At 49.8% G+C, this 11,936-nt stretch overlaps 1 protein-coding gene across 1 annotated transcript; it reads right to left on the bottom strand.

Moving 5' to 3' along the window:
- Positions 1 to 149: 149 nt before the first annotated feature.
- On the bottom strand, positions 150 to 11,279 carry LOC118086854 (interleukin-1 receptor antagonist protein). The gene is made up of 7 exons (XM_035118852.3): positions 11,150 to 11,279; positions 9,976 to 10,021; positions 8,339 to 8,378; positions 4,389 to 4,551; positions 3,503 to 3,679; positions 1,845 to 1,984; positions 150 to 746 (listed from the first exon to the last, which is right to left on the bottom strand). Exons 2-7 carry the CDS (start codon positions 10,011 to 10,013, stop codon positions 531 to 533), a joined length of 774 nt encoding a protein of 257 aa, XP_034974743.1. The 5' UTR covers positions 10,014 to 10,021; positions 11,150 to 11,279; the 3' UTR covers positions 150 to 530.
- Positions 11,280 to 11,936: the final 657 nt, after the last annotated feature.

Here is an 11,936-nt window from a genome sequence, read left to right as displayed (position 1 = left end):
ATAAATCTGGAAGCCCCTCCATCTCTGACCGTCCACTTTTTGGTGAGTCCAGGAAGTGTATGTGGATCTAAAGTCAAAAGCTACTTGTATGCGTTAATGTGAAGTGAATGCAGAGGTAGCAAATCCACATTTAACCAAAAACCAGCATGTATTAAGTAAAGTACTTTTTAATGCATCAAAATGTTCAAGTAGGTCAATGTTAATAAATAAGTAAGCAAGTGAATGAATAAACAAACAAATAAATAAATGCAACATTTCCATAAAAACAGTATATACATGATAAAAAAACTTGTTTACAAAAACTGCTCTGAGGTTGTTGTTTTTTACAACATATATATATATATATATATATTGTATAAATTTTATGAAATAAATAGACAAATAAATAGACAAATAAATAAATAAATAGTATAAAATGCAAGCACAGGAATTGGGATTTCTGTATGTGGTACATACATGGCCCCTGAGAAATTCAGGCAGCCTAAAAAGACAACCAACCAACATATCACTGTGGCTGAAAACATGAATTGCTAAAAAAATAAATGAAAGTCCGTGTAGAAACGTTCTCCGGTGACGTTGTGCATCTGTACGTGGCCGCTATGCTTTGGGGTGGCCACGTACCACCCGGGACAGACCAGGGACTGGAAAGTGAAGGTGGTGCTCGCTTGGCTCTCGCTGGTGGGCTTGTAATAAAAGAGGAACTTCTGGTTGTCTCTGGAGATTTCCCTCAGGGGCTTCTCTGCTTCCTAGAGGAAGGGGAGAGCGGTCAGGGGGCTGTCACACTCCCCAGCACACACAGCCAGAGTCTTGGGGGCCACACAGAGCTGTCTGAGGAGCCCCATGCATTTTGTGGGGGGGGGGTGCTGAAGCCCTACTGCTCCCAGCTGAGCACCGGCTATCTTGCAGGGGCCTCTACCACCCACCTTGCCAGGGCGATGGGGCCAGCTCTCACTTGGTGCTGCTGTGACTCCAATAGAGGCGGAGTTGGCAACCAGCACCGGAGGGCATGGGTGTACCCAGCATGGGGCAGCGGGGTGCAGCTGCCCCCCCTTAGAAGGCCAAACCGCGGGCCCGACTAGGGAAGCAAATACCCTGCGCAGGCGCCCCGCTTATTGACACGGGAGGGGAGGGGGGGAGGAAACGCTGCTGGTGCCGTGGTTCCTCGGTGGCGGCTCCTCCTCTCAGCCCGCCCTGCCTACATTTGCACCAATTCCCGCCCACTAAAGCCTTCGCACCTCCCAATGGAAAGCCCTGCCGGGCGGCAACCTCTCCTGCCTAAGAGTTCTGCTGGGCTGGCAAGCAAAGGAGACGCGGCTCCCTGCATTGGTTGCAGCCGTTGCCACGCTCTGCCTCCCGGTAGGCTGCACTGCGATCGTCGGCGCCGCGGGCTGGGAATCGCCCCCTTCCCCCCTCCGCACCCCCCTGAACAGCTGAGAGGCGCGCCTGGGGCGGCCTCCACCGCGCCTCTCAGCGGGCACACCGGCGCCCCTGGTGGCCTGGCACCCTGGCGCCCCGCGCCACCGGACCCGGGCCTAGAGACGGCCCTGCTTCAGAGCAGGGGAATTTCGTGTGAGAGTTTAGGGGGTTCATTTAGCGGCTGCAGCCGTCGCCGCAGAGTCATCAGGCCCGCTGGTCCTGTAGCCCCGCCCACATTCCCACTTTGTGGCCCCTATCCTCCCATGCCTTGGTCCCGCCCCTGAACGACCATGGCTTGGGGCCCCCCCCCCAGTTTTGATCCTGGGTACGCCCGTGCCGGAGGGCCCTTTGGGGCAGCAGGCTGGGGGAGACCGCCCCTCTCCTGAAGGGTGGACCCCTTCTTCCCTCCTTCCCTCTGGGATACTCACCTCCAGCTGCAGGTGGCACCCGTCTCCCTCCTTGATGCACGTCAAGTACAGCTTGCTGTCTACAATGTCCAGAGCGACCAGCTGCCCAGAATTGGCATCGCTACCCAGAGGTGAGCGATAGAAACGCAGGTCCAGTTCCACTAGGAAGAAACCAAAGGGCAAATCCTGCCTCAGTTCTGATGAGGACACAACCCTTGCAGAGGGAGGGCCTTGAGCTTTGGCTATCTCTCTCTAAGCGCATGCATTTCCAGTACACAGAGTCATAGATCAGGCACAGGGTGGGTTTCTTTCTGGTCTCCTGCCTCTGCCCCTAGCTGATGTTCTCACCGATTCCCTGCTGAAACGTCTAGAGGGGTGACTTAAAATGCACCCCTTAAAATGACAAGCAGGCTGTATCGCTCTCTTGGGACACTTGTTCATGTGACCCAGGTCAGCAGACTTTCACAGCTCAAGCAGGAGGTCCTCCTTGGTGCTAGATTTCCCCTCTTTTTTTAATTTATAAACATTTATAAATCCCATGCAACTCGGTACATTTGAACCACCTAATGCATGGGTAAGCAAACTAAGGCCCAGGGCCCGGATAAGGCCCATTCACCTTCTAAATCCGGCCCGTGGACGGTCTGGGAATCAGCATGTTTTTATATGAGTAGAATGTGTGCTTTTATTTAAAATGCATCTCTGGGTTATTGGTGGGGCATAGGAATTTGTTCATTTCCACAAGGTCTGAGGGACCCTGCTGAAAAAGTTTGCTGACCTAATACATAAGCATTAGATGCCAGGAATGTTCTGATCTCGCCCTCTGCCTGCAAAGACCTGGGCAAAAAGATGTACCTTGCCCTGACATTGAAATACAATGGTACCTCTACTTACGAATAACTCTACTTACGAATGGAGCTCCGTCCGCCATCTTGGATGCGGTTTAGATAGGATGTTTTCTACTTACGAATGTTTAGATAGGGTTGCTTCGACTTACGAATTTTTTCTCCCAATGCATTTCTATGGGATTCAACTTACAATTTTTTTCAACTTACAAATGTGCGTTCGGAACACATTAAATTCGTAAGTAGAAGTACCACTGTATATGCCACGAGGAGGCTGGGCATGCCAGAAACTGGGAGCCAGCACAGAGAAGACCCTCTTACTGTTTCCCTATGTTTCATTGAACAAACCGTTGGAGACCATTGGAGGAGGAGACAGATCCAGCATGGACGTTGGCCAGCCTTCCCTACCCTGGCGCCCTCCAGATGCCTTGGAGCATCTATAACTCACCCTACAGTGGTGCTTGGCAGGAGAAAGGAGGGAGGCTGGTGTATGAGGGAAGATGGAGAGGTGGCAGGCTGGCACTTTCAAATATCTGAAGGACTGTCCCACAGAAGATAGAGCCAGCTTGTCTTCTGCTGCTCCAGAGGGTAGGACCCAGACCAATGGATTCAAATGGCAAGAAAGGAGATTCTGAGTAAATGTTAGGAAGAACTTTCTGACAGTAAGAGCCATTGCACAGTACAACTGGACTCCCTTGGAAGGTGGCAGATTCTCCTTCATTGGAGATTTTAAAGCAGAGGTTGGATGGCCATCAGTCAGGGATTATTTAGCTTTGCAGGGGGTTGGACTAGATGCCCCGGGGTCCCTTCCAGCTCTACACTTACATGATTCCTTACCTGGCTTCTCGTTGGCTTGTAAGTGCAAGGCAAGGAGCTCGGGCTGCCCTGGGGTTCCGTCCAGGAAAAAGCACTTGTTGTCAAGGTCTTGGATGTTCCACCTTTGCACCTTGACATAGGTGTAAGCGGACGGAAGCCCTGAGGACACAAGGCTGGCTTCAGCAAAGGAGGATGGACCTGGACAGAGCACAAGAGAGGGGCCAGCAAGACTTGGAAACTCTTCCACAACCCTTCCAGAACATTCCTCTCGACGCTCCTTCTGGTGGAAGCGATATTCTCCCAGTTTTATCACATCTTTATCCTCTAAAGACCTCTGGTTGCTACACATGGTTCTCTGCCAGCTCATGTTTCCCTGTGAGGTAGGTTAGGTGGGGCGAATGTCACCTGGTGAACCTCATAGCCGTGTGGGAACTTGCATAAGAACATAAGCAGAGCCTGCTGGATCGGCCCAATGGACCGTCTTAAGTCAGGCACCCCCAAACTCAGCCCTCCAGATGTTTTGGGACTACAATTTCCATCATCCCTGACCACTGGTCCTGTTTAGTGATGATGGGAGTTGTAGTCCCAAAACATCTGGAGGGCCGAGTTTGGGGATGCCTGGTCTAAGTCCAGCTTCCTGTTCTCACAGCGGCCACCCAAATCCCTGTAGGAAACCAGCAAGCAGGATTTGACCACAAGGGTCCTCTCCCCTCCTGTGGCTTCCAGCAACTGACGTTCAGGAGCACTACTGCCTCCAACTGTGGAGCCAGAGTCTGGCCGTGGCTAGTAGCTGTCAATAGCTTCCTCCCCCTCCATGGGGACGTCCAATCCCCTTTTAGAGCACTGCCATCCTTTGGACCTCCTCCCCACTCAAACTGGAACTGGCTGAATAGAGGGTGCTCAGTACCTTCCACCAAGTTGCTGCTCAGCATCTCGCTCAGGTCGGCATCTGTGAACAGCCTGCTGCGGCTGGGCCTTCTCCGTCTCGGCGGCTGCATGCTGCGCTTGGTTGTGGCATCTTCTAGAACGGAAAGGATATCTGCATGCTGGACAGACTCATAGAAGGAGATCTATAGGGGGGAAATCAGCCGGAATAGTCAGAAAGGGCCCCCGGAACAAACAGCGCAAGGTGTCCCCTTATAAAAGAGCTCAGGGGAGCAGCCCCTCCCTCACGGGCTCTGGCACATTCTGATGAGACCTCCTGCTGCTTCCCCCCCCCAATACACCCTGCTTTTGCGTCCTCCCATTGCTCCCATTGCACCCATCCAAGGGAAGGAAGTGGCAAGGGAGGTCTGTTGTCTGCTGCTGATAAGAAGGCTCGGGCTCAGGCTCAGGCCCTTTTATTGGAGTGGATTTTCTTCAACTGACTAATGCTGTTGTTGTTTACTGCATTTATATCCTGCCTTGCTTAAGGTGGTCCGCATGCTTCTCTTTTTTCCTTATTTAATCTCTGCAACAACTCTGTGACGTAGGCTGAGAGGCGGTGACGGGCCCAAGTGGGGATTTGAACCCCCCTCTTCCGGGTCAAACACCCTAACCACTGTACCACACTGTCTCTCAGTTACAAGAAATGAGATTCCAGCTAAACATTCAGAATAACTTTCTGGTGGCAAGAGCGGTTCAGCAGTGGAAGGTGGTGTGGACCCTCCTTCATTGGAGGTTTTTGAACAGAGGTTGGATGGCCATCTAACAGGAATGCTTTCCCCCCTCGTAATCCCTGCATTGCAGGGGGTTGGGCTAGATGACCACTGCAGTGCCCCTTCCAACTCTGTAATTCTAACCAGACCCAGCTGTGACGTTTGAGACAGCTTTGCTCGGCCGGAATTATAGCAGCCGCTGGGGAACACACGAAGGTGGAGTCCGTAAGGCATTTGCTTTCCACAAGCATATAGAGAGGCATTCCTCAGCCTTAGCTTTACACATACGTAGAAATTAAGTACAAAAAGAGCAGTTACAACCAGATAACTAAGCTACAGCCTTATCAGAGGAGCAGAAGTAACATCCTAGGCCAGAACTGCAGAGGAGCTGTTGAGGGAGTTGAATATGTTTAAGCTTAGAGAGGAGATGGCTGAGAGGAGATAGGATAGCCGCCTCCAAATATGTATAGGGTTGCCACATGGAAGGTGGAGCAGGAAGAGCTTTCTGACGGTAAGAGCTGTTCGACAGTGGAGCAGACTCCCTCAAGCAGAGGTCGCCTGGTCATCTGTCATGGATGCTTTAGTTGAGATTCCGGCGTTGCAGGGGGTTGGGTAGATGAGCTTGGGGGGTCCCTTCAAACTCTACAGTTCTAGGATTCTATTATCTACGAGCATCAGCAAATTCCTTCACGCTTCCTCACAGACATACTGACTTCACACGTACTTTTACTGCCTATACATCTTAGGCTATCTGTTAATATGTTTTTCTGCCAGAGGACCTATGGCTCCCCTGCCTAGGACTAGAGCCTTGTGATGGGAAGAGTGATAGCTCAGTGGTAGAGCATCTGCCTTGCAAGCAGAAGGTCCCAGGTTCAATCCCCGCTGGTACCTCTGGGGAGGAATGGAAGAGATCCCTGCCTGAGATCCTGGAGAGCTGCTGCCAGTCAGTGCAGACAATACTGAGCTAGATGGACCAGTGGTCTGGGTCAGTCAGTATAAAGGCAGCTTCCTATGTTCCTCCGATAGGGGCATCTGCATGACATCGTGATGACATCATTGCCCTCCTCTGTTCTATTGTTAGCCTTTCTTCAGATTGCAGAATATCCAAGTTTTTCTTTTTGTAAGTACTGCAACAGCAGCAGTAGTAGCTGCAGCAGGTCACCACAGAGGTGGATCCCCCTTTTTATTTGTTCCCTCAGAGCAGTGTGGGGGAGTGGGATTGGCGGGGATGCTAAAAGGCAAGCAGGCAGCAGGGGGCACTGGAGGTATAAAGGAATATCAGACTTTGGAAAGCTGGTATCACCAGATCAAGTTCATCAGTTCTGTTGAATTAATTCAGCTAAACAGTTCCAACTGGGTTATGAATAAAGGTGCAATTATTAATAGTTGCAGTTTAGAAATTTTCATTGTAGTAATGATACATTGGGCTAAAGATATCGGGCATAATATACCAATAGAATAGACAATTGGGGGTGGTTATGGAGAGAAGGAATAAATTTTACTGCCTGCAGTGCATTAAAAGAAAATATAATGAAAATGATGTACAGATGGTATATAACACCGGTGAAACTAGCCAAAATGTATAAAAACGAATAATATATGTTTGGAAATGTAAAGAAAAAGAGGGCACGTTTTACCACATGTGGTGGGAATGTAAAAAAAGTGAAAGACTTCTGGGAAATGATTTATAACGAAATAAAAAAAAGAGACAAACCTAGACAGCATCTTAAAAAGCAGAGACATCACCTTGCCGACAAAGGTCCGTATCATTAAAGCTATGGTTTTCCCAGTAGTGATGTACGGTATGGAAGTGAGAGCTGGACCATAAAGAAGGCTGATCGCCGAAGAATTGATGCTTTTGAATTATGGTGCTGGAGGAGACTCTTGAGAGTCCCATGGACTGCAAGAAGATCAAACCTATCCATTCTGAAGGAAATCAGCCCTGAGTGCTCACTGGAAGGACAGATCGTGAAGCTGAGGCTCCAATACTTTGGCCACCTCATGAGAAGAGAAGAATCCTCGGAAAAGACCCTGATGTTGGGAAAGATGGAGGGCACTAGGAGAAGGGGACGACAGAGGACGAGATGGTTGGACAATGTTCTCGAAGCTACGAACATGAGTCTGACCAAACTGCGGGAGGCAGTGGAAGACAGGAGTGCCTGGCGTGCTATGGTCCATGGGGTCACGAAGAGTCGGACACGACTAAACTACTAAACAACAACAACAACAAAAAAGTTGAAATATACATTCCAAAAAAACCAGAAGCTCTTTTATTGGGTATGGTAGGTACAGAAATTCATAAAAATGATTAAAAAAACCTGTCTTTATATGCGACCACGGCAGCAAGAATACTATTAGCCCAAAGATGGTAGCAAGAAGAAATGCCAACAAAAGAAAAGAGTGGCGAATAAAATTGATGGACTACATCGAGGGGAAATTCAAAACCAGCGGGACCGGACTTTCCTAAAGGACTGGAAGAAATTTATGTTGTGTTTGAAAGACAACTGTAACTACTTAAGATCGCTTGTAGGATTGCAAGAAGTTTTGTAAGGAGGACTATCCAAATTATTGTGAGAAGTATTAAGATTATCTGATGTAAGATTGGATTTAAAACAAGAAGCATAGTAATTAAATGCATAATTAGAAAGGAATTCAGAAAAGCATTAGAAGGGGTTGATGGAAGTCCTAGGCTATGACAGCCAAGAATTTGCTACCGGTATGTTGTGTTGGAAAAATTGTGTAAAATTATATATATATATATATATATATATATATATATATAGAGAGAGAGAGAGAGAGAGAGAGAGAGAGAGAGAGAGCAAAGAAAAGAAATTTTCATTGTGTTATCTTCGTCGGCAGCTCGTGCACACCACTATTCTAAACAATGCTTTTCATAGGGGAGGGTAGAGGGAGGGAGGGAGGGCAGGAGGCCTGGCGGAAAAGATCTGGGGCTGTCCCCTCCCCAACGATGGCCCTGCACCCAACTATGGCACTGCGCTTAAGTGCCAGGTGAAAAACACCTTGGGGGCTCTACAGCTCTCTTTCTGGAAGGGCGACTTCCTGGGCTGAGCCCCAAACCTCCCCTGCCCTCTGGGTACCATTGAAGCCACTCCGATAGCCCTGCAAGCCACCCCTATTCTCAAGTGGGAGCCGAATAAGGGGGTGAGCAGTGTTATGGGGTTTCCCCCTCCCACCCCCCAAAATGCTTAAGGTTTCTTACCTCGTTGCTGAATGAGAACTCCATCTCCATCTCTTCCTTACTAGAAGGGAAGGAGGTGAAGAAGTGAATTTGGATTCTGAGATATCAATCAGACCCTTAAGGACAGGACTCAGTAATGCCCGCCACTGCCCTGGCCAACTGGCGACTCTTCCCATCCAGGCTACAGCAGGGCCAGCACTGGTTGGGGTGGGGAGATGCCAAAGAGGGTGGCACTCCTCAGAAGGGTACCTAGGAGCCCCACAATGGGAGAATGGACTTTGGGTTGGGGCAGAAAAATAGACGGCAGCGCCAGGGTCAAGCCAGAGGCTCTGGCACCTGGAACGGGGCACATGCTGTGGACCCAGGGGGCGGGGCAAGCGTTCCAGTGGGGCACCACGGTGATTGGCGAGTGTCCTGGCGGGCAGTGATGTCACCCCCCCAGGGATGACACACCCAGGGCGAACCACACCCCCTTCCTCCCCCAGTGGGTCAAGCAAGGCCTACATATTTCATAACATTTATACAGTGCCTGAGCATTAAAAAACAACAACCCTCAAAGCAATGTACAAATGAAGATTGGCAGAGGGAGGTGGGAACTGTCTCAGGTGGCAACTGCTGGAAGGCAAGGGAGGCTGTTCCTCCCAAGGTTCTCAGTCAGGGCCGGGTGCAGAGATTTAGTTGCTTGAGGCAAAGGATCAATTGGTAACCGCCTGGAGCTACAGCTGAACCTCAAATGCTAGAGATGGGGCTTCATCCTCCCCCATCCCTGAGGGCAGCAAGCTGGCACCTGCATGGCATTCATAGCTGCTCGGCCCTCCAGCATCTTCCGCCTGAGGCAACGGCTTGCTCTGCCTTTGCCCTGTTTTCCTTGGGGCCCTCAAGGTTGGTGCAAGATGCGGTCCCATTGCTGGCAAGATTCAGCTGCTGGTCGATTTGGCTTCTGTGTAAGAGCATCAGAAGAGTCTGCTGGATCAGGCCAAAGGTCCAGCTGGTCCAGCACTCTATTCTTACAGTGGCCAACCAGGTGCTCATTATGGGAAACTTGCAAGCAAGTGCCCTCTCCAATCCCACTGTTTGCCAGCGACTGGCATCCAGGAGCATTGCTAACTCCAACTGGGAAGGCAGAGCGCAGCCTCTGACAATGGCTAGTAGCCATTGACAACCCTACTCCTCTTTTACAGCCACCCAAATTGGTGGCTCTTGCGTGCAAAGCCGTGGTGTTGGTGAGCATCTTGTCCTCTGTTCCAGGCAGCAAGTGGGTCAGCCCTGAGACCGAGCCCTGCTAAGGAGCAATGATGAGGTTCATGGGCTATGTGAGGGGTGCCCCATGACTTCCTATGGGGCCACCCATTATACCACACCACAGAAAACCCTGCTTCTGCCTCTGCATAAGCAGATACCAGGAGTGCAGATGAAACATTAGGAAGAACTTCCTGACAGTAAGAGCTGTTCGGCAGTGGAATGTGCTACCAAGGAGTGTGGTGGAGTCTCCTTCTTTGGAGGTCTTTAAGCAGAGGCTTGACAGGCATATGTCAAGAATGCTTTTATGGTGTTTCCTGCTTGGCAGGGGGTTGGACTGGATGGCCCTCGTGGTCTCTTCCAACTCTATGATTCTATGATTCTATGACCCAGCAAGGAAAAAGGGGGAAGATGCTCACCTGATGTCTCTCAGCAACACATCTGGGACTCTGGCCATGGTTGTGTCTGGAAAGGGAAAAGTGCAAGGGTGAGCCCCACTCACCACAGCCCTCCCCTGAATAAGGTTGCCATGTGTCCCCTTTTTCCAGGACACGTCCTCTTTTTCAGGGGTAAAATTTCTGTCCAGGTGGATTTTTTTAATTTGCTGAAATGTCTCTGGCTAATACTTTCTGGTTGAGTCATAGGCATAACTGGTGGTTGAAGACTTGCTTTACTCTCCCCCCCCCATAGCAATATATCACAGCTTCTATAGCCTACATAGGGTGTAGGGGTATTTAAAATGAGAGTCATCATAGCGTCCTCCTTTTTGCTCTTCAAACTATGGCAACTCATGCCAGCTGGCCTTTGGACATACCACAGCTCAGGGTGTTTTGTTGCTGGAAGTGGAAAATTGGCACCACGCAGTGAAAAACAAATCCTTAGACCCTTATTTATTGTATTTATATACCCCACCTTTTTCTCAAAGGAGCTCAAGATGGCGTACATGGTTCATTCCCCCTCCTCATTTAATCCCCACAACAACAATCTTGTAAGGTAGGTTGGGTTGAGAGGTGGCGGCTGGCCCAAATTCACCACCCAGCAAGCTTAATTCATGGCTGCATGGAAGGATTTGAACCTAGCTCCTATTCCGTCACACTAAGCCAGACCTTTCCAAACTTTTCGTATTGGTGACACACTTTTTAGAAATGCATCATTTCGCGGCACAGTAATTGAGTTTTCCTAGCAAACCAGAGGTCAAGCGAACCCCTTTCCAGCCCCGGGAGGAGCACGGGGAGCGTTTGCGTGACACGCCAACACACAGTTTGGAAAGCTCTGCTCTAACCACTATGCCATGTTGGCTATTGAGCTGCAACCTGCCAGTAGCTGAAAGACATGACCATTCCCTGGAAGCTTCTCTTGGCAACCCCAATTGGCAGGAGGCAAGCTCTGGCAATCTGGGTGGAAGGGGCTGCTGCCATTGCCCCAGGCAGGGTGGTGAAGGGGAAGGAGACTCAGGATGTGGCTGCAAAGGTGAGTTTGGGTATCCTCTCCAAAGGAAGTCTCCCCATCCATCATCTCAGCAGAGCCACCAAGAGAGGAGGATGCCTGTGACCAGGAACCAGGTGGGAGGGGAATCTATGGAGGCATCCTTACCTGTGGTTCTCGATCCAAGGCTGCTTGAAGCTCCTCCGCTTTGGTTCTCACTCCAGAAGCCTCTGTCCAAATTTATAGCATGGAGAAGGTGGGGCTTGAGCCTGGAATTTCCTCTTCTGCCTTTTCTACAAACCTGCTGTCAAGCTCAGATTGTGCAATCTACTTTTGCGTGCCTGCAAGGCTGGAAAGTCTGTGCGTGGGGTGGAGAACTGTCTTGGCTCCACTCCACCCATGAGGAAGACCAGCTCCTTCCTTCCAGCTGTGCCTGGGGTCAGAGATCAGATATTGGAAAGTTCTTGGCCTCTGGCCTGGTTTCTCTAAATGCAAACCATCTGGGCTGAACATTTGCTGCTGGATCAGCCCAAGCTGCAGAATCCATCCCCCCAAGCAAGGCTTTTCTCTGCTTCTCAAGAGCACAAGCCCAGAATTATTACCCCCCCATTTTTTTTGCAAACACTTTATGCCAAATGTATGCTTTCAGTTTTTAGCCCCATACCGGTAGCTATTCAAGCTGCAAATCCTGGGATACAGCAGATATTCTGGAGATGTCCCCAAATCTGGGAAGATATTGCAGTGGAAATTGAAGGAATAACTGACTATACCTATGGACCTCCTAATTTTACAATGTTGATATGTATTATATGAACTCTTAACTGCTGCCAGAGTTATTATTTATCAAAACTGGGGGGGGGGGGGCGCGCGATAATGAGGACACTATCTATGAAAGAATGGAGAACTAAAATTTTGGGACTTTGTATGCATGGTTAAGCTTGCATATATGGTGAGA

Source organism: Zootoca vivipara, chromosome 6 (assembly GCF_965207765.1).
Source record: "Zootoca vivipara chromosome 6, rZooViv2.hap1.1, whole genome shotgun sequence".
Taxonomy (NCBI): domain Eukaryota; kingdom Metazoa; phylum Chordata; class Lepidosauria; order Squamata; family Lacertidae; genus Zootoca; species Zootoca vivipara.
This window is presented reverse-complemented; position numbering and strand designations above follow the sequence as displayed.